We start from the raw sequence: 22,763 nt of genomic DNA, 5'->3' as shown, positions 1-22,763 counted from the left end.
CCCCCTTTTTCAGCTACAGCCAGAAGGGCAAGTTGAACTTGGGCTCTTTGAGTTCTTATTCGGTCAGCTTCGTCCTCCAGAACCGTCTGGGGCAGTCTCTGTTCATAAGAGCCAAGTTGGTTGTCCGGACCCTGGAGGCTTTTTTCGCCTCCCGGGACGCAGCCATCACGGACGAGCACACGCCCATCTGGTGTAGAAACACCCATGGAGAGAAGGTTCTCATCCGAGGGGAAGAGAAGACGGTGAGTATTGTTTAGCGGCACTGGTGGGCTCACAGGGTCAGGTGGGCGGCTTGCTGGTCCACATGTGTTTACTGTGAAGCAGGTCAGTACCTTTCAGTGATTATGCTCTTAGAATGGACCCCTTCCTACGAAGCGGTATGTTATCTTATTCAGTTAATCACCTAATAAGCAGGACACGACTTTATTTAACTTACTCAAGTTAGCTCTTTTTATTGTACAACTTCAAACAGCCCCGTGGCGCAGAGTGGTAAGCTGCAGTACTGCAGTCCAAGCTCTGCTCATGACCTGAGTTTGATCCCAATGGAAGTCGGTTCCAGGTAGCCAGCTCAAGGTTGACTCAGCCTTCCAGCCTTCCGAGGTCGGTAAAATGAGGACCCAGCTTGCTGGGGGTAAAGGGTGCTTTTCAACTTGTTCATCAATGCCCTGGAGTTGGGGTTAAACAGTGAAGTAGCCAAGTTTGCAGATGACACTAAATTATTTAGGTTGGTTAAAACAAAATCGGACTGTGAAGAGCTCCAAAAGGATCTCTACATACTGGAAGAATGGGCATTAAAATGGCAAATCAGATTCAATGTGAGCAAGTGTAAAGTGATGCACATTGGGGCAAAAAATCCCAACTTCACATATACATTGATGGGATCTGTGCTGGCAGCGACAGACCAAGAAAGGGATCTTGGGGTGGTAGTGGACAGCTTGATGAAGATGTCAACCCAGTGTGCGGCTGCTGTAAAAAAGGCAAATTCCATGCTGGCCATAATTAGACGAGGAATAGAACTGCTGATACTGCCCTTCTACAAATCTATAGTGAGATCACACTTGGAATACTGTGTACGGTTCTGGTCACCACACCTAAAATAAGATATTACAGAGCTTGAGAAGGTGCAGAAAAGAGCAACCAAAATGACTAGGGGACTAGAGCAACTGTCCTATGGGGAGTGGTTAAGACGCTTAGGGCTGTTTAGCTTGGAAAGAAGGCGGCTAAGGGGAGACATGATAGAGGTCTATAAAATTATGCATGGTTTGGAGAGAGCGGACAGGGAGACGTTTTTCTCCCTCTCCCATAATACTAGAACGCGAGGTCATCTGTTGAAGCTGGAGGGTGACAAATTCAAAACAGAGAAAAGGAAGTATTTCTTCACACAACTCATAGTTAAATTGTGGAACTCCCTGCCCCAGGATGTGGTGATGGCTGCCAACTTGGAGGGCTTTAAGAGCGGAGTGGACATTTTCATGGAGGAGAGGGCTATCCATGGCTACTAGTCAAAGTGGCTACTGATCATGACGCATACCTATTCTCTTCAGAATCAGAGGAGCATGCCTATTATATTAGGTGCTGTGGAGAACAGGCAAGATAACGCTGCTGCAGTCGTCTTGCTTGTGGGTTTCCTGGAGGCACCTGGTTGGCCACTGTGCAAACAGACTGCTGGATTTGATAGGCCTTGGTCTGATCCAGCAGGGCCTTTCTTATGTTCTTATGTAAGGGAAGATGACTGGGGAAGGCACTGGCGAACCACCCTGTAAAAAAAGTCTGCCTAGGAAACGTCGGGATGTGACGTCACCCCATGGGTCAGGAATGACCAGGTGCTTGCACAGGGGACCTTTACCTTTTCAAACAGAATATGTATGCACGTGTATGTATATAAAGTCTTTTTATTTATTATTTTTGATCTATAAGGTAAAGGTCCCCTGTGCAAGCACCTGGTCATTCCTGACCCATGGGGTGACGTCACATCCAGACGTTTACTAGGCAGACTTTATTTTACGGGGTGGTTTGCCAGTGCCTTCCCCAGTCATCTTCCCTTTACCACCAGCAAGCTGGGTTCATTGGATATATAGGGATACAGAAAAAAGGAAAGGGGAAAAGCACATTGGGGGAGAACACATTATGTATATAAAGTCTTAACAGTATTCCAGACGTCTTCTCAAAAATGTTACAAAAGTCTTAACATTAGAAGTCTTAAACATGTTTCCTGTTACAAGTGAGCTCTATATTAAAGTTTCAAACCTTAAAATGAAACAGTAAAACATATTTCATTTAGCAAATAAAACAGTTACAGAAATCTGGTTTAGTTAAAAGTATCATGATTCAAAATATCTAGAACAGCATATAAGTAAGTAGACACATGTTACCAAATCATATCTTCTGAGATCCTCCAGTCTATGCAAAGATTGGAGAGATCTAACTTTCCTGTCTCTCTACTCCTATATTTAGAGGTCTAACGTATTAATTAAATAATAGAAGAACTGCTCTTTCGGCTGCTGTTGTGCCCACATAAAGATGGCTTCTACGGCGGCCTTATCTGAGTCCACTAATGCTGCCCCATTTAAGTGCTTTTTGAGTACTTCCATTTAAGGACTTCCTATACAAATCAGTGGGTTTTAGATCAAATCAAGCCTGAACTGACCCTAGAAGCTAAAACGACTAAACTGAGGCTGTCATACTTTGGACATATTATGAGAAGAAGAGTCATTGGAAAAGACAATCATGCTAGGGAAAGTGGAAGGCAGCAGGAAAAGAGGAAGACCCAACAAGAGATGGATTGACTCTGTAAAGGAAGCCACGGCCCTCAATTTGCAAGATCTGAGCAAGGCTGTTAAGGATAGGACACTTTGGAGGACATTGATTCATAGGGTCGCCATGAGTCGGAAATGACTTGACGACACTTAACACACACAGAATTTCTAGCGGAGTCTACTTTTACTGCCTAAATACCATCCACTACCTGCCTGATTTAAAAATGGACATGAACCTCTATCAGTGATCCTGCTCGGCTAGACGGTTTTTAAAAGTGCATGGAAGAAATAGACCTAATGGGTAAAGATGGTTAGCTGTGACAGCTGTGTGGAGCCTCCATGTTCAGGAGCAGTATGCCTCTGAATGCCAGGTGCTAGGAGGAAACAGCAGTGGGATGGTCCTCCCATACTGGGTTTGAAGGCGCTTGCTGGCAGAAACGGGATGCTAGGCTGGATGGGCCTTAGTCTGATTCAAAAGAAGATCCTGCTGGATCAGGCCTAGGCTCCATCATATTTATTTATTTGATTACTGTACTTCGTTTATAAGAACATAATAAAGGCCCTGCTGGATCAGACGAAGGTCCATAGAGTCCAGCAGTCTGTTCACACAGTGGCCAACCAGGTGCCTCCAGGAAGCCCACAAGCAAGACGACTGCAGCATCAGCATCCTGCCTCTGTTCCAAAGCACCTAAGATAATAGGCATGCTCCTCTGATCCTGGAGAGAATAGGTATGCATCACGACTATTAACCATTTTGACTAGTAGCCATGGTTAGCCCTCTCCTCCATGAACATGTCCACTCCCCTCTTAAAATCTTCCAAGTTGGCAGCCATCACCACATCCTGGGGCAGGGAGTTCCACAATTTAACTATGCTCTGCTTTTATACCCTGCTTTTCAGCCCAATGGGGACCCAAAGCAGCTACCATTGTTGTCCTCTCCCCCATTTTATCCTCACAACAACCCCGTGAGGTAGGTTAGACTGAGAGCTTGTGACTGGCTCAAAGCCACCCAGCAAGCTTCTGTGGCAGAGGAGGGATTTGAATCTGGGTCTTCTGGATCCTAGTCTGGCGCTTTAACCACTACATAATACTGCCCCGGGAGGCAAGGCGGTACTGATGTTCTTGTGCCTTCTAGATCGTTATTGAGGAAGCAAACCGTATTTGGAAAAATATGAAAAGTCTGAGGCCTACTACAAGGACGGTGTACAAGATGACCCATGATGGTACGTGGGGCTGATGGACGGGTGCGGGCCACAAGCAAACGCTTGGCCATACGTGGGTACCCATTCTAGAACACCATCGTGTCCAGAAATGGGAGAAAACGTCTGCATCCATTATAGAAGCAGAAGAAGAGTTGTTTTTTATATGCTGACTTTCTCTACCACTTAAGGCAGAATCAAACCGGCTTACAATCACCTTCCCTTCCCCTCCCCACAACACACGCCCTGTGAGGTAGGTGGGGCTGAGAGAGTGTGACTTGCCCAAGGTCACCCAGCCGGCTTCGTGTGTAGGAGTGGGGAAACTAATCCAGTTTACCAGATTAGCCTCCACCGCTCATGTGGAGGAGTGGGAATCAAACCCGGTTCTCCAGATCAGACTCCAAACCTCTGCTCTTAACCACTACACCACGCTGGCTCTCATAGCTTGAATGTATTGAATTTATTTAATGTACTGAATGTATTGAATTTCCCCAGTACTTCTTTGGTTTTGTTTCATGTCTGTGTGATAACACCAAGAGAGGTGTGTGTTTACATATCCTTTTGAGTCTAAAAAGTTCTCTGGGTGGGGAGTTCAGCCACCGATCCAATCCAAATCCTGCACCAAGAAAACATGACCGGTGCAACATTTGAGCATATTTTGTGGGAATGTTCTCTTCTTTTTTTACACAAACCCCTTGGCAACGTTCCCCGTTTTGCACACTTTATTCTGACTGCGATTTCAGCTCGCGTTGCTTACATGCTTTCCAGAATTTCTTCCTAATCCGGACAAGCTAGAAACTCTTTTCTAAAAGACACTCCAAGAGATAAAATTCTCGAGAAGTTCTCTCCAGAGCATCCCTTTCTGTACTGCCGTGGAATCCTGGTGTGCCCACAGCCTTGTGTGGATTTTCGAGTTTATTGTGTAAATTAAAATCATCCACCACCCCCCTTCAAATAATAATAATTTTTAAAGCATTTTTACTGTGCCTTCAATAATCTGGAAAATGCATATCTCTGCCCATGGTCCCTTCTAATCTGTGGGGGTTATCCATGCTGGACAGAGATTTTGTCAATTCATTTCTAAGGCTCAGCTATTAGTCCACAAGAATTCTAGCCTGCCTGCGTGCTCACACTTACGGTGTTGCTAGTCAAGCATGGGCCCAGATCTCGGAAGATAAGCAGGGTCAGCCCTGGCTTGTATTTGGATGGGAGACCTCCAAGGAATACCAGGGGAGCGATGCAGAGGCAGGCCATGGCAAACCACCTTGACGGCCCTTTCCAGCACCACCAGCTCCCGCTCCCATGACGTGGACAGACCCCGAGACTTAAAAATGGACATTTGTCTTCTACTGCATGTTCCAAAATCACGTTTTGCATCCTCCCTTCTAGGCTACTTGAAACTCTGGCAGCTTAGTAAGCCCCGACTTTCCAACTACGACGTCATCTTTGTCGATGAAGCCCAGGACTGCACTCCCGGTGAGTAACGTGCAGGGTTGAGTTGAAACGGCAGGGCCTTTGTGTGGACATCCCTCACATGCCCCTCTTCACAGAGGGGCTGCTTGTCTGGGCAGTGTTTGGAGGGATAGAGATCCGTTCCCCTGGAGGAAATGGCCGCTTTGGCAGTTGGCATGGAAGTCCCGCCCCCTCTCCAAACCCTACCCTCCTCAGGCTCTGCCCCAAAAACTCCCGCCGGTGGCGAAGAGGGACCTGGCAACCCTAGCCCCACGAAAACACAGCGTCCTTCTAGTAATGGCATCTTTGCAAGAGACTTTTGGAGGCCTGCTGTTCTTCACAAGGCCGAGGGTCTTTTCCACCCCCCTCGGTTTTCCCGTTCTCCCTCCCACAGCTGTTATGGACGTGGTTCTTTCCCAGCCCTGCGGCATCATCTTGGTGGGAGACCCCCACCAACAGATCTACACCTTCCGGGGGGCCGTCAACGCTTTGGACGAGGTGCCGCACACCCACCTGTTCTACCTGACGCGGGTAAGCTGAAGTGGTCCTTCGCGGCTCTCCCCGGGAAATGCGGCGCTTTGCTTTGCACCGCGAGGCAAGGGCGGGGGCCCTGGGGAAGCTCTTCAGGCCAGCCCGAGACCCCGGAGCCCCTTTCCGAGAACCTTTCAGGGCCTCGGCTGTGGTCTGTGCTTAAGGAGGAGCTGCTGGGAGCTGCACCCTCTGGCTCGCAAGCCTTTCGGTAAACCCCGGCTATGTGGGCCTTCACTGTGGTGACTCGGTGGCGAGGCAGTACATAGGGCAGGGATCCCCCTCATGGTGCCCTCTTACCCTCTTCCGTGGGGTTTGTGCCCAGCAAGGCTTTGTGACGTGGAGGCAGGCAATGGCAAACCCCCTCTGAACCTACTACAGTGTTCAGTTCAGTTTATTTACAGTCGTTCGACCCAGCAAATATCTCCCTCTCCCATAATACTAGAACACAGGGTCATCTGCTAAAGCTGGAGGGTGAGAGATTCAAAACAGATAAAAGGAAGTATTTTTTCACACAACGCATAGTTAAATTGTGGAACTCCCTGCCCCAGGATGTGGTGATGGCTGCCAGCTTGGAGGACTTTAAGAGGGGAGTGGACATATTCATGGAGGAGAGGGGTATTCATGGCTATTAGTTAGAATGGATACTAGTCATGCTGCATACCTATTCTCTCTAGTATCAGAGGAGCATGCCTATTATTTTGGGTGCGGTGGAACACAGGCAGGATAATGCTGCTGCAGTCGTCTTGTTTGTGGGCTTCCTGGAGGCACCTGGTTGGCCACTGTGTGAACAGACTGCTGGACTTGATGGGCCTTGGTCTGATCCAGCAGGACCTTTCTTATGTTCTTAACCTCTCTTGCCTTGAAAGCCCTACGGGGTCACCATAAATCAGCTGGGACTTGATGGCACTTTGCACCCCCAAAAGAAAGCTGAATCAAAAACTGGGGTGCACGGCCGGCAGTGGTGGAGTTCCTGCCTCCCTTCTCCAGGCACTATCTGTATGTTGTGGGGAGCGAGCCGGGCTGATTCTGGCCCCCTCTGTGAACTATGGCTTATGTACGCCCCGTAACCCTCTGTGCATACCACTCTGAGCACGAGCCGAGTTCAGGTCTTTTGCTGGAGATTTGTGGGGCCAATTTAGGTAGTTGCTGGCCCTGGAAGGGGCTATTCTGTTTTTTTGGGGGGTGGGGGTAGTGTTATTTAGTACTACAGTGTTCAGTTCAGTTTATTTACAGTCGTTTGACCAGCAAATATCAGAACAAAATTACAAATTTAAAACCCCAGCTAAGGATCTCTATATCTTACTGGCTACATAACAGAATTTTGCCACTGAGCAAGAGATAAAAACATCTTTATATTCTAGTAAGTGTAACAATAAAATCATCTGAATGGCTAACATTCCTAAAATTTCTGGCCAACACAGGTAAAATCAACTTATTTCTAACCTCCCAATAAAATGCACAGTATGATAAAATATGTATAATTGTCTCAGCTGAATTAAAAGTACCGGGGTTATAATCTGGCCTCTACAAGTATATGCTGTAATCTCCCGCTGAAAGGCATTAAATCAGGCTCCCAAAAAGGCCATCAAAATCTAGAAAATGTAATGGTTGTTAAATAGCAAGCACTAGACATATCTTCCCAGCTGTTTAATTATTTATAATGTCTTGGGATAATACTACGGTGTGTTTTATCATTTCCCCCCCCCCTTGTTTGCTCCTTTTCTGTAGAGTTTCCGATTTGGCCCTGAGATTGCCTACGTCGGAGCTTCCATCCTGGACATCTGCAAGGGAGTTCGAAATAAGACCCTGGTGGGGGGCATCCAAGAGGGTGAGCCCTTTAATTCAGTCTTAACATTTGGAGGGGGGGTTGCAGAGGGTTTCTTTGTTTGCTTTCTCTGGATTTGGCTTCGCTACTCTTTCGGCAGGTGATGTTACCGGGGGAGAGCCAAGAGGGAAGGTAGCCATCCTGTGCCGGGGCAACGAGATGGTCTTCGATTTCGCCGTGAATGTCACCAGAGGAGACCCACCGGCTAAAATACACTTGCTTGGGGTAAGGGTGCCATGAGGTGCCACGAAAACTGAAAACGAAGGGAGTCTGTTGGAGCCGAAAGGTAGTCTTCAAGCAGAGGCTGGACAAGCACTTGTCAGGGATGCTGTAGGCTGATCCTGCATTGAGCAGGGGGTTGGACTAGATGGCCTCTTCAGGAGCCCGATTTAAGGCCTTTCCATCAGCTACCTAGGGAGGTGTTGAGCTCCCCCTCACTGCCACTCTTTAAGCAGAGGCTGGACAAGCCCTTGTCAGGGATGCTCTAGGCTGATCCTGCGTTAAGCAGGGCGTTGGACTAGATGGCCTGTCTGGCCCCTTCCAACTCTATGATTCTGTGAGTGCCAACTGGAGAGAAAAGTGGGATATAAATAAGTGCAAATAAAATTAATCCATTTTGCACTGGCCGCCAAACTCAGCATTTTTTTTGAGTACACGTATTTGCTTTAAAATTATACATTTGTTTGTCATCTACATTTTTTGTTGAGGCTTGAGACTCGAGGCAGATTGGCATTAAAAGCAAAATTTTGCCCTTTTGGTTGGGGAGATCAGCTTAAGAAGAAGAGTTGGTTTTTATACCCCGCTTTTCTCTACCTTTTAAGGAGAATCAAAGTGGTATACAATCTCCTTCCCTTCCTCTCCCCACAACAGACAGCTTGTGATGTAGGTGGGGCTGAGAGAGTTCTGAGAGAGCTGTGACTAGCCCAAGGTCACCCATGTGGAGGAGTGGGGAAACCAACCCCGTTCTCTAGATGATGATGATGATGATGATAATTATATTGCACTTTTACCCCACTTTTACTCCCCAGCCCAAAGCGTCCGCTCTTAACCACTATACCACGCTGACTCTCTAAAATTGCTAGTCACGCATCCTTACATTTAAGAATCTTTTCTAGCTCCTTCATGGCTGCCCTTCCCAGTCTCAATCTCCTTCTGATTTCTTGGCCGCAGTCTCCCTTTTGCTTGATGATGGAGCCAAGGAATAGAAAGTCTTCAACGATTTCAATTTCCTCATTGTCAACCTTAAAGTTGTGTAATTCTCCTATAGTCATTACTTTTGTCTACCTGATGTTCAGCTGCAGTCCTGCTTTGGCACTTTCTCCTTTAACTTACAGCAGTAGTCATTTCAAGTCTTGGCTGTTTTCTGCCAGTAATGTAGTATCATCGGCATATCTCAAATTGTTAATGTTCCTCCCCCCCAAATTTTCACTCCACCTTCATCTAAATCAGTGGTTCCCAACCTTTTTTTGGGCCATGCCCCACCTAAGCATGTCTAAAATCCTGATGCCCCTCCGTGACATATAATTCTTATTATTCAAAAAGTGAACTCCTATTCACGTGGAGGAAGTCTAAAAGGCCATCAACCTGGTGTATGTCACAATATGTATTTATATACTGTATATGAGGCCCCTAGAACCATAAGAAATGCAAAACATTCACTGTTAATAACTCATTCTCGAATTGCCCCACTGTGGGGCGTGTGCCCCATGTTGGGAACCACTGATCTAAATCTAATCCAGCTTTCCTAGTGATATCCAGCTGTCCTAGTGATATCCAGCTTTTCCTAATGATATGATATCAGTGAGAAAGACAGATTATAAATTTAGTAAGTAAAGAAATACAACTGTTATATTGTCGATAGGGTTTAGTTCTGTAATGTTCCTGTGCGTTCTCTCTGTCTCTTTTGTTAGGGTCTTCAAGCCTTCGGCCTTGAGAAGATTCGGGATATTTGGAACCTCCTCCATTCTGAATGTGAGTGACCCCACACAATTCATGTTCACGAGGCATGCCCACAGCATCACACTTTCTTTCTGGATTCCTGGCATAATCCAGGAATTGCTTATTAATAATTGTCCCCAGGGCGACTGCAGAATTCTGGCTTGGTTGAGGGAGAAGGACCTTCCGTGTCATCTAAATCAGATGTCTGGGTTGAGCTGGGAGTTGGGCTAGCCACTCCAGGTTGTGCACAGATCTAGGGAAAGCGGTCCAGTTGGTGCATGAGGTTGGCGAGAGACTGGGTAGGATAGTGCTGACACCGTCCTGGATCTGAGTTTTGAGGCAAAGCCATATCAGCTCTAAGCTAGAGCAAAGTACCTACGGGGCACATGCAAGAGGATGGACCTGCATGTTGTAAGGGGTGCAGGGCTTCCACCAAAAACAGCAGTCCCGTGCTCTGTTCCCTCCTGTCTATCTGCAAGTGTTAGCACAAGTTAGAATCATAGAGTTTGAAGGGGTCTCCAGGGTCATCTAGTCCAACCCCCTGCCGGCCTCAATCCCCAACCAAGGCCGGGCTCAGGGCAGGTTTACTAGCAGTCTTGAGGTGACTTCAAATTATGTTTTTTAAATATTTTACTTTGTTTTTTAAGTGTTTTACTTTATGTGTTTCGTCTATGTTCTAAGCCTCCTTGAGCTCCATAAGGAAGAAAGGCGGCTAAAAAGAAAATGTTTTAAATCAATAAAATAAATAAAGCCAAAGAAATGACAGAGGCTGAAGCAAATACAAGCATGATCTGTTGTTCACTTCCAGAAAAGTGGGGGGGGGGGAACAGGTGCTCCTTCAAATAATTAACTATGACAGGAGTCTCCATTTCCATAGGGACAGAGAACATTTTGTACAACAGTTAGCAAACTAAACTGTAGGAAAGGAGGGGTGAGAGGGGTGGTTTCCTCAGCAAAAATCTGTCAAGCACTCAGCGGAGCAAGCAAGATACATAGAATCACTGAGTTGGCAGGGACCTCAAGGATCATCTAGTCCAACCCCCTGCACAATGCAGGAAATCCACAACTACCTCCCCGCCACACACACCCAGTGACCCCTCCTCCATGCCCAGAAGATTGGGGGGGGGGGAATCCTCCAGGATCCCTGGCTGATCTGGCCTGCAGGAAAATTGCTTCCTGGCCCCAAAGTGGCAATTGGCACTACCCTGGGCGTGTAAGAAAGGGCCACGAGAGCCAAACACTGGCACAACCCTTCCTGTCCTCCCTCTCATGACCTGCCCTTACCCTGGGTCTTGAGTTCATTATGATGTGCATTCCTCCCACAATGGGTGTGTCTCTGCCCTCTGACCCGCATCACTGATTGCTGAGGGTAGAGATGCGCGCAGCTTCGGTTTCCAGGGGCCTCCCTGTGTTCTTGGCGACAGGCCGCACTGTGCTTATCCGGGTCCCATTTTGTGTGTTCTCAGTGGGGTTTGAGGTGAAGGATCCTTTTGTGAAGAGGTGGGCCGAGAAGGGATTCCAGGCGTTAAAGAGCTACGCAGCGAGCGCTGAAGATAAGCAGCTGCAGATGAGGATTGCAATCGTGGAGAGACACGTGAACTACATCCCTCTGCTCCTGGACAGGATATCGAGATGCCACACGCCCAGCCCTGAGGCTGCAGGTAAAAGAGAGCGCGGATTGTGCTTGAGAGGTAGGATGGAGCAGCTCCATGGACATATAAAAGAGGCAGTCTGCCCAGGGACGGATCTTCTGCATGACCCCTCTTTGCTTTCTAGGCTCTGCGTACATATGTAAAGTGGCGTCAGGTCGTAGTGGCCACCCCAGTAAGGGGCTTTCAAGGCAAGTGATTAAGCAGAGGGGGGTTTCCCATTGCCTTCCCCTGCAACGTCTTCCGTGGTGGTCTCCCACCCAAATACTGACCCTGCTTAGCTTCTGAGATCTGACGAGATCGGACTCTACCATGCCGCCTTCCGTCTCTTTCTATGTTCTAGTACTTCTTTACTCAACAAGTGATTTGCTGCCAGAGGATGGAGCGATGGCCACAGGCATAGACAGCATTTAAAGGGGATTAGATAGATTCATGGAGGAGTGGTCTATCAGTGGCTACTAGCCAAGGTGACTAAAGGGAACCTCCCTGTTCAGAGGCAGTCAACCTCTGAATCCCAGTGCCAGGAGCCAACATCAGAGGAAGGCCTCAGCCTCTATACCCTGTTGTTTGATTTCCAGAGGAACTGATTAACCACTGTGTGAGGCAGGATGCTGGACTAGAGGGACCCTCACTGGTCTGATCCAGCAGGACTCTTCTGATGTTCTTACGAAGGCCTCGGCCTCTGTGTTCTATAGTTGCTTCGATATATATATTATCTAACCCCTTTGAGGGCTACAGGTTTTCTTTTGTGAACATTATATGCTCTGTTTACATTTTAGATTTTGTCCTGGGGACTGTCCATAAGGCCAAAGGGCTGGAATTTGACACTGTCCAAGTAGCCGACGACTTTATGATGGTCCCTTTAGCGCGGCACAACCTCGACAGGACGCCATCCTTCCACGTTGGTAAGGAAGCCTTTCTTAAGCACCCCCCCAAGTCTTGTGGGATCATTAAAGCCACCACCTACTAAATCAGACGGCCGATCCTTCTAACTCAATATTAACTGGCAGCGGCTCTACTGGGAGATCCTAGAACTGGGGAGACAGCCAGGGATTGATCCCCAGATCTTCTGTGTGCAAAGCAGGTGCTTGACCACTGAACCATTGTCTGTGTTCCAGCCTCCCCCCACTTCAAGAAAAATCTGTGGGTCAAGTAACATTGCTACACACACAAACATATGAAGCTGCCTTCTACTGAATCAGACCCTTGGTCCGTCAAAGTCAGTACTGTCTACTCAGATTGGCAGCGGCTCTCCAGGGTCTCAGCCAGAGGTCTTTCACATCACCCACTTGCCTGGCCCCTTATCTGGAGATGCCGGGGATTGAATTTCTGCATGCTAAGCAGGTGCTCTACCACTGAGCCACGGCCCCTCCCCTACCAGCCCTTCCTAAGAAATACAGGGTTTTTTCACCCCCCTCTGCTGGTTCGTTATCCGATCTGTGTTCAGCTCATCTCTCTGTCCCAAATCTCCCCACAGGCAAAATCCCTGCTGACGAATGGAATTTGCTCTACGTCGCAGTGACCCGTGCCAAGAGGCGTCTCATCATGTCGCAGTTTCTGTGCCGTCTCTTGACGTTGGCTGGGGTGAGTTAAAAACTAATTCCTATATCACATACAATATTTATATATGCTATAAAAACTATAACCACAGATGGTTTAACGCCTATATAGAGTACCGCTTGTAGTCTCAACACTGGCACAAAACATAAGACTGTGGTTATAGCTTTTATAGCATATATAAACATTGTATGTGATATAGGAATTAGTTTTTGTATATGTTTAGATAGTGAATAGATGGTCACGTGCACACTGGTTGTGGAGGAACACGGGTGTTTTTTGCTTTAAACTTGATATTTAGATTTGTTGAGATTGAATTATTAAAGTTGACGTGTGTGTGTTAAGTGCCATCAAGTCGCTTCCGACTCATGGCGACCCTATGAGTCAAAGTCCTCCAAAATGTCCTGTCTTTGTCAGCCTTGCTCAGGTCTTGCAAACTGAGGGCTGTGGCTTCCTTTATTGAGTCCATCCATCTCTTGTTGGGTCTTCTTCTTTTCCTGCTGCCCTCAACTTTTCCTAGCATGACTGTCTTTTCTAGTGACTCTTGCCTTCTCATAATGTGACCAAAATACGACAGCCTCAGTTTAGTCATTTTAGCTTCTAGGGTCAGTTCAGGCTTGATTTGATCTATAACCCACTGATTTGTTTTTTTTGGCAGTCCACGGAATCCGTAACCCTCTCCTCCAACACCACATTTCAAAGGAATCTACTTTCTTCCTGTCAGCTTTCTTCATTGTCCAGCTCTCACACCCATACATAGTGATAGGGAATATGATGGCATGAATTAACTTGGTCTTGGTGGCCAGTGACACATCCTTACACTGAAGAATCTTTTCTAGCTCCTTCCTGGCTGCCCTTCCCAGTCTTAATCTCCTTCTGATTTCTGGGCTGCAGTCTCTGTTTTGGTTGACGATGGAGCCAAGGAATAGAAAGTCTTGAACGATTTCAATTTCCTCATTGTCAACCTTAATGTTGAGTAATTCTCCTGTAGTCATTACTTTTGTCTTCTTGATGTTCAGATGCAGTCCTGCTTTGGCACTTTCTCTTTTAACTTTCAGCAGTAGTAGTTTCAAATCTTCACTATTTTCTGCCATTAATGTAGTATCATCGGCATATCTCAAATTGTTGACATATGTTTATATAAAAAATAGTGGCTATACTATGAATTTTTGTGTGCATACATTGTGCATAGTAAGGTGTTGTTTTCAATTGAATCGGGGTAAGTTAAAACCACCTCCTCCCCCTCCCCATCCAACGCCAATTCAGGAGGGTCTTTTGCAGACGTCTCGTGAGATGCTTGGAGGAGCCGATAAAATACTGGCGGGGTGTGGCGGAATGTACTGGGCTGTTTCACTATCCCAAAGGGAGTGAAATTTTGCCACAAGGTTGGAAGGTTGGCATTTCCATCATTCACAGAGAATGGGTCATAGATCTATCCAGAGAGAGGGCCAGCGTGGCTGGTGTGATGAGTGGTTAAGAGCGGTGGCTTGGAGCAGCGGACTCTGATCTGGTGAACTGGGTTTGTTTCCCCACTCCTCCCCAGAAGCCAGCTGGGTGACCTTGGGCCAGTCACAGTTCTCAGCCCCACCTACCTCACAGGGTGCCTGTTGTGGGGAGGGGAGGGGAAGGTGAAAACCAACTGTTATTCTATCAACAGCTCCCAGCTGTGGTGACAAAAGGGAACCTCCATGTTCAAGCACCGTCACCCTTTCAAACCCTTTTCAAAAGACAACTTCAGGGGAAGGCCCGTGGCCTTTCTTCCCTGTTGCTGGCCCTCCACAGGCACTGTGAGAAAGGATGCTGGACTAGATGGACCACTGGTTGGATCCAGCTGGGTTCCTTTCACAGTGTTCCCTGCCCCGAAACGGGTTGCTGCTCAGAAACCACGGTCTCCTGTGTTCCCCCTGTTAACTTCTTTCCTTCTCTCCAGGAGTATTATTTAAGGCCGGAGCTGACCAGCGAGGTATGCAGGAGGGAGCCGGTTGAGTGCTGCGTCCAGGGGTGCCCCAATTACATCCCCAACAACTCTTTCGTGACTATGAAGAAGAGGCCGTTTGTTTACGTACGTAGTTAGTGGTTCCTCGGTGGAACAGGCTTCCTCGGGAGGTGGTGGGCTGTCCTTGGAGGTTTTGAAGCAGAGGCTGGATGGCCATCTGACAGCAGTGATGATTCTGTGAACCTGGGCAGATCGTGAGAGGGAGGGCAGGAAGGGCTGAGCCAGTGTTTGGCTCTCGTGGCCCTTTCTTACATGCCCAGGGTAGTGCCTATCGCCACTTTGGGGACAGGAAGGATTTTTTCTCCAGGCCAGATTGGCCAGGGATCCTGGAGGATTTTTTTTTTGGCCGCCTTCTGGGCATGGAGAAGGGGTCACTGGGGTTGTGGGAAGAGGTAGCTGTGAATTTCCTGCATTGTGCAAGGGGTTGGACTCGATGGCCCTTGAGGTCCCTTCCAACTCTATATTTCCATGTATCTTGCTTGCTCCGCTGAGCACTTGAGAGATTTTTGCTGAGGAAAACACCTCTCTCCCCCTTCCCCTCCTATAGTTTGCTAGCTGTTGTATAAAATGTTCTCCGGCCCTATGGAAATGGAGAGGCCTGTCATACTTAATGATTTGAAGGAGCACCTGTTTCCCCGCCCCTTTTTGGAAGTCGACAACAGATCATGCTTGTATTTGCTCCAGCCTCTGTCATTCCCTTGGCTTTATTTATTTTATTGATTTAAAACATTTTCTTTTTAGCCACCTTTCTTCCTTATAGAGCTCAAGGTGGCTTAGAACATAGATGAACATACAGAGCCAGCGTGGTGTAGCGGTTAAGAGGGGTGGTTTGGAGTGGTGGACTCTGATCTGGAGAACTGGATGTGATTCCCTGCTTCTCCACAGGAGCAGCAGAGGCTAATCTGGTGAGCCGGGTTGGTTTCCCCACTCCTCCACATGAAGGCAGCTGGGTGACCTTGAGCTTGTCACAGTTCTGCTAGAGTTCTCTCAGCCCCACCTACCTCACTCGGTGTCTGTTGTGGGGAGGGGAAAGGGATTGTAAGCCAGTTTGATTCTTCCTTAAGTGGTAGAGAAAGTCAGCATATAAACACCAACTACTACTCCTCCTCCTTCCTCTTCCTCTTCTTTTTCTTCTTCTCTTGAAGCTCTTTCATACAAGGTTTTCTAAAAACATATTTGTTCAACGATAACAACTCTCCCCAAGTGATAAAGGATATAATCGGCTGTGGTGGAGATCACAGGTTTTCCCAGCACTTTGTAAAGCTGACTTAAAGCTTTCATTCAGGCTAGGGTTGAGTGATGTAGGAAAAGGAGCCAAATCCTTCCAATCCCCACACAGTCTCACTGATTGAAACTGCTAGATTTGAGTGCAGGAGTACCTTAATAACCAACAAAATTTTCGAGGTATGAGGATTTGAGAGTCAAACCTCCCTTTGTCTGACGAAGCTTATACCCTGAAACTCTTGTTGGTCTCTAAGGTGCGACTGGACTCCAGTGTAGCTCTTCTACCGCAGACAAACACGGCTCTGGAACTATCTTGCTTATTAACATTGTGGGGTAGAGGAGGAGTTCTGAGAGCCAGCGTGGCGTAGTGGTTGCAGTGGTTTGGAGCGGTGGACTCTGATCTGGAGAACCAGGTTTGATTCCCCCACTCCTCCACATGAGCGGCTGAGGCTAATCTGGCGAACTGGGTTTGTTTCCCCACTCCTCCACATGAAGCCTGCCAGGTGACCTGGGGCTAGTCACAGTTCTCTTAGTCCTCTCTCAGCCCCACCTGCCTCACAGGGTGTCTGTCGTGGGGAGGGGAAGGGAAAGGGATTGTAAGCCGGTGATATGCCGACTTTAAGTGGTAGAGAAAGTCGGCATATAAACAACTCTTCTGTCACAAACCAGAAACAACGGGTTGAAATTAAATCAAAAGAGTTTCCGTCTAGACATTAGGAAGAATTATCTAACAGAGCGGTTCCTCAGTGGAGCAAGCTTCCTCGGGAGGTGGTAATCTCTCCTTCCCTAGAGGTGTATAAGAATTGGCTAGACAGCCATCTATCAGCAATTCTGATTCTATAACCTTAAGCAGATGATGAGAGGGAATGCATCTTGGTCATCTTCTCGGCATGGAATGGGTTCACTGGGGGTGTGGTGGGGAGAAGGTACTTGTGGATTTCCTGCATTGTGCAGGGGGTTGGACTAGATGATCCTGGTGGTCCCTTCCAACTCTATGATTCTTTGATTCTTCTTCTGTGTCCACATGCACGTGCACCCCTGAGTGGTAAAGATGCCACAAGGGTCACGGTTGCTCTGAACTTTTTCCCTCTCCTCTCCCCCCCCCAACAGAGCGATGGTGCTGAAGATCGCGAGGGCTACCTCTGCCACAGCTGCGTGGAGCGGCGCCTCGGCCCTCTGACATGGCTGGCGGTTTCTCCGGAAGTGATGGAGACGCTGGAACCCACGGAAGAGGTCATCGCTCTTAACCAGAACTACTATAACCTCATATTGCAAGATGTTTGAATTTGGAAACGCTTCTCTGGGCTCCCTCGTGTTGGAGAAGAAGGAGGCCAGGCTGCCGATAAGGACGACTCTTCAGTAGCAGTTCTTTTTAAAATTATTATTATTATTTATTAGAGGGATACCAAAGGAAAACTGGAAAGAGAGAGAATGAAAAGGTCTAACACACCAACTAAAAAGATAGCAGTTTCAATACAGATCAAGCAGGCAACTTTGCATTACATTTCGGTGTTTGGACAAGTACAGCTAGCATAATCAATAAACTGCCGTCATCTTGTACTGGATGGTATCTCCATGCACCACATAATTAACTAACAATGCATTCCTGAGGTTTTGGCGTTCGGGGGAATGCAAATGCTGCAGTTGGGAATATGTGTGCCAAACTTGCAAACTGCTACTTGCCTGTTCCCCTCTGGCGAGGTAAGAATCATCTCCAGGTGACTGCCCCACCCCCCAGTCTCTCTGTGCATCACTCATGAGTAATCTAAATATGTATGGGTAAGAGCACTCCTACGTTTTTTAATGGCCTGGTAACATTTGAAGAGCCCCGTGGTGCAGAGGGGTAAGCTGCAGTACTGCAGTCCAAGCTCTGCTCACGACCTGAGTTCGATCCCCACGGAAGTTGGTTTCAGGAAGCCGGCTTGAGGTTGACTCAGCCTTCCCTCCTTCCGAGGTCAGTAAAATGAATACCCAGCTTGCTGGGGGTAAAGGGAAGATGACTGGGGAAGGCACTGGAAAACCGCCCCGTAAACAAAGTCGGCCTAGGAAACGTCGGGATGTGACGTCACTCCATAGGTCAGGAATGACCCGGTTCTTGCACAGGGGACCTTTACCTTACCTAACATTTGAAGGACTTTATATGCAAGTCTGGTGTCCTTAATTTTATATAGTTTATTGGCGTTATCCTTTTTTCCCATTTGTTTATCTCTTTTCTATCCGGCTGCTCCTTGAGGGTGTTTGGGATGGCATACGTGTTTTTCAGCCCTTCCACTTCTCTAGTCTAGCCTTGGTTCAACATACAGGGACTTAACTACCCTTTCCTGGGTACATTTCTGGGTGGGGGTCAACAAATGTGGTCTGGTAGTCCTATTATGCTCAAACATTCAGTGGCCCAATCCCAATTGGGACCATGGCACAAGGAAGAAGAAGAGGAGTTGGGTTTTATATGCCGACTCTCTGCCTTTTTAAGGAGAATCAAACTGGTTTACAATCTCCTTCCCCTCCCCACCGCACAACAGGCACCTTCTGAGGTAGATGAGGCTGAGAGAGCTCATAGAGAACTGTGACTGGCCCCAGGTCATCCAGCAGGCTTCATGAGGAGTGGGGAATCAAACACAGTTCTCCAGATTAGAGTCTGCCGCTCTTAACCATTACGCCACTCTGGCTAGACTGTTCCCCCCTCCCGATGCTGTTGTCTTGACTGAGGAAGCCACTAGATCCCCATTCCTGAGTGGAACAAATAGTCATTCCACTATGGTAGAATGGTTAAGGGTGGTGTTGTGATTAAGAGCGGCGGACTCTAATCTGGACAACCGGGTTCGATTCCCCACTCCTCTGCATGAGCGGCGGACTCTATTCTGGTGAACCGGATTGGTTTCCCCACTTCTGAGCATGAAGCTTGCCGGGTGACCTTGGGCTAGTCACAGTTCTTTCTGAACTTTCAGCCCGACCTACCTCACAAGGTGTCTATTGTGGGGAAGAGGAAGGCGATTGATTGTAAACTGCTTTGAGACTCCTGAAAGGTGGATAAGATCAGGGTATAAAAACCAACTCTCCCTATTTTTCTTCATTTTAGGGTTAGCTCCAGGTTGGGAAATACCTGGAGATTTGGGGGGTGGAGCCTGAGAGAGTGGGGTTTGGAGAGGGGCCTCAGCAGGGTACAGTGCCATAGAGCCCACCTTTCAAAGTGGCCATTTTCTCCAGGTAAATTGATCTGTCACATAGAGATCAGTTATAATCCCAGGAGATCTCCAGCCGCCACCTGGAGGATGGCAACCCTGTCATTCCCTGGCACAATGCCATATCAGGAGAACAGTGGGGAAGGGAATCTAAGCTAATAGGTATGTGGTTCTGAGGCCACTAAGTTGGTAGAGCCAGTGTGGTGTAGTGGTTAAGAATGGTGGTTTGGAGCAGCGGACTCTGATCTGGAGATCCAGGTTTGATTCCCCACTCCTCCACATGAGCGGCGGACTCTAACCTGGATAACTGGGTTTGTTTTCCCACTCCTACACATGAAGCCAGCTGGGTGACATTGTGCTAGTCACAGCTCTCTTAACTCCACCTACCTCCCAGGGTGTCTGTTGTGAGGAGCGGAAGGGAAATTAAATGTAAGCCGGTTTGTTTCGTCCTTAAATGGTAGAGAAAGTCAGCATATAAAAACCAACTCTCCTTCCTCTTCTTCATCTTGATCTTCATTTTATATGGGAGACATATACAGCCCAGTATAACAACTTGTAGACATTTTAGCCACAAGAACACATGAAGCTGCCTTCTACTGAATCAGACCCTTGGTCCATCAAAGTCAGTATTGTTTGCTCAGACCGGCAGCGGCTCTCCAGGGTCTCAGGCAGAGGTCCTTCACGTCACCTACTTGCCTAGTCCCTTTAATAATTCTTCATAACCAGTGTCTTGAATTGAACCTGGTAACTGCGAGCCCTGTCCTCTGCTGCCAACAGGAACAGCTCCCTGCCCGCCTCTTAACTGACAGCCCTTAAATATTGAAAGAGAGCAATATGTCCACCCACAGCCTTCTCTTTTCCACCACATTTTGTTTAGGTAGAATAATCTTACATCTTTATTACATAATGTCTTGCTTAATAAAAATAATCTCTTCTTTAATCAATTCTTTAATTGTTGGTCAATTGCCAGTTGCTCAAATAAGTGGGAAAACAGGACTCGCGGTCCATAAGATTATATTGTATTATCAGAAGTTAGAAGGGGTAGTAACTTTTCTGGCCTGATAAAGCAAAGAGAGCTGTGAGGCTGCTATCGATTCAGGAGCAGAGCTGCTGGGGGAATTCCCAGTTCAAAATCTCTCTTAAGCATCGCAAGAGCGTAATTCTCACGCCGCTCTGACATTTTGCGATGGGGATGTCATGCCTCTGCTGATACACCCCGGCCAGAGTCGGGAGGTCTTATTATCCCTGTGTGCAGTTTTTTCGGCGGGGCGTTTTAAAAGTCTGGGGCTTGTGTCGGCCTGGGTTTGGTATTCGCTAGATGGCAGTGCCGATACGTGTAAAGCCAGGGAAGCAAAACGCCAGCCTTTCTGAAGTCCCTTGCCAATTTCTCTAGGGGCCAAGCGACAGGGTTTTAATGCATTGGGCTCGCTGCAGCATCTGGACAAGGGAGCCCAAATCCCATGCAACAGCTGTGAGCGGGGGGTAACTTTTAAAAAATAAAGGCCAAATGGGGCTTGGAACAGCACCACGGGCAGAGAAAGGGCTCATGCCCCTCCAAGCCGTTTTCCTGCACAGAAAGCACGGGGGGTGGGAGAGAAGTTATCTCCCAAGAATAATTCACATGAAGCAGCAAAAACAGGGAAATAACTCCCCCCTGGCCCTGGGGGAAAGACCCATCCCCCTTCCACATCCCCAGCCTCTTTATGTTCTCCTTTCTATAATGTGGAGGTATAGAAGAAGAAGAGTTGGTTTTTATATGCCAACTTTCTCTACCACTTAAGAATCAAACCGGCTTACAATCACCTTCCCTTCCCCTCCCCACAACAGACACCCTAACCCTGGGAGGTAGGTGGGGCTGAGAGTGTTTGACTAACCCAAGGTCACCCAGCGGGCTTCGTATGGAGGAGTGGGGAAACCAACCCGGTTCACCAGATTAGCCTCCGCTGCTCACGTGGAGGAGTGGGGAATCAAACCCAGTTCTCCAGATCAGAGTCCACTGCTCCAAACCACTGCTCTTAACCACTACACCACGCTGGCTGACATAGGGGGAGGGAATCATGATAATGGGGGGGGAGTCGGGTACTAAATGTGCAAGACAAACAATTTATCAGCTGGTACCCAACTTATGGTATGAAATTATGTTCCAAGACTGACGACGTGTTCATGTAATTGTATAGAGGAAAATCAATTCAATAGTAACAAAGGTACATATTACATTTGTAATACAGTCTTACAAATTAACATCTTTTAATGGGAGGGGCTGTGGCTCAGTGGCAGAGCTTGGCATGCAGAAGGTCCCAGGTTCAATCCCCAGCATCTCCAGTTAAAGCACTGGTTCCCAACCGGGGGCCCACGGACCCACAGGGGTCCGCAAGAACTAAATTAAGGTCCGCGAAACAAAGTTATAAACCCATAATAAATTAATCTTTTCAATTAAAAGTTTTCTATTATAAAAAACATATTCAAATATTATTCTAAGTTCAATGTTTAACTAACAGTTATGATTAAAGTTTATTTTCAAATTCTCTGAATTATTATTTTGAACCTTGGGGTCCCTGCACTGAACAAAAAAGTCCTAGTGGTCCCTGGTCAAAAAAAGGTTGGGAACCACTGAGTTAAAGGGACTGGGTAGGTAGGTGATGTGAAAGACCTCTGCCTGAGACCCTGGAGAGCCGCTGCCGGTCTGAGTAGACAATACTGACCAATGGACCAGGGGTCTGATTCAGTAGAAGGCAGATTCATGTGTTCAGATTAAATACAAAATAAATGGAGTCTCTATTGCTTATAGAGTTTCCATATGCTTCTGGATGGTGATTATGCACTGGTAACATAAAGAGAATAATGCAGTGTAGCCTAAGATAGAAGCATTATATAAGGATCTGAGGAAACTATAAGTAGGGTTGCCAGGTCCCTCTTCACCACCGGTGGGATATTTTTGGGGCGGAGTCTGAGGAGGGTGGAGTTTGGGGAGGGGAGGGACTTCAATGCCATAGAGTCCAATTGCCAAAGCAGCCATTTTCTCCAGGTGAACTGATCTCTCGGCTGGAGATTGGTTGTAATAGCAGGAGATCTCCAGCTGTTACCAGGAGGTTGGCAACCCTATCTATAAGTGTATTAATATTTCCCATTAAGATCCAATCCAGAAAGAAGTTTGAGAATGTTCTGAGGAAGTTAACCTCTATGAAACAAGTGAAACCTAGGAACTGGTTAACACAGAATTAACCTGCTACATGAAGGAGGCTGCACATAACAGATGAAGAAGTGTTGTGTAAAAGAAAGAAAAAGCAATATTAATATATTATGGAGGTGCTGGGGATTGAACCCAGGGCCTTCTGCATGCCAAGCAGATGCTCTGGCACTGAGCCATAGCAGGGAGGCCGCTTGCTTCCGCTTCTAGCGGGAATCTCCCCTAGGGCTGTCAATTCGGTTTGTCCCGAACTGAAAAATAGCCGTATTT

General features: G+C 47.4%; 1 protein-coding gene across 1 annotated transcript in view; it reads left to right on the top strand.

Annotated features, from left to right (window-relative positions):
* FBH1 (F-box DNA helicase 1) overlaps positions 1–17,411 on the top strand; it is a 37,088-nt gene extending 19,677 nt beyond the window's left edge. Inside the window, exons 12-23 of the mRNA XM_056846626.1 lie at positions 14–242; positions 3,892–3,979; positions 5,345–5,431; positions 5,802–5,938; positions 7,667–7,766; positions 7,864–7,988; positions 9,674–9,734; positions 11,168–11,362; positions 12,130–12,255; positions 12,828–12,934; positions 14,838–14,969; positions 17,238–17,411. Of these exons, the coding sequence (XP_056702604.1) occupies positions 14–242; positions 3,892–3,979; positions 5,345–5,431; positions 5,802–5,938; positions 7,667–7,766; positions 7,864–7,988; positions 9,674–9,734; positions 11,168–11,362; positions 12,130–12,255; positions 12,828–12,934; positions 14,838–14,969; positions 17,238–17,411 (1,561 nt within the window). The remainder of the gene's footprint in view (positions 1–13; positions 243–3,891; positions 3,980–5,344; positions 5,432–5,801; positions 5,939–7,666; positions 7,767–7,863; positions 7,989–9,673; positions 9,735–11,167; positions 11,363–12,129; positions 12,256–12,827; positions 12,935–14,837; positions 14,970–17,237) is intronic.
* Positions 17,412–22,763: the final 5,352 nt, after the last annotated feature.

The sequence above is a fragment of the Euleptes europaea genome, chromosome 3 (assembly GCF_029931775.1).
Source record: "Euleptes europaea isolate rEulEur1 chromosome 3, rEulEur1.hap1, whole genome shotgun sequence".
Lineage (NCBI taxonomy): Eukaryota > Metazoa > Chordata > Lepidosauria > Squamata > Sphaerodactylidae > Euleptes > Euleptes europaea.
The sequence above is the reverse complement of the archived record's forward strand: the minus strand, read 5'-3'. Positions and strand labels throughout refer to the sequence as shown.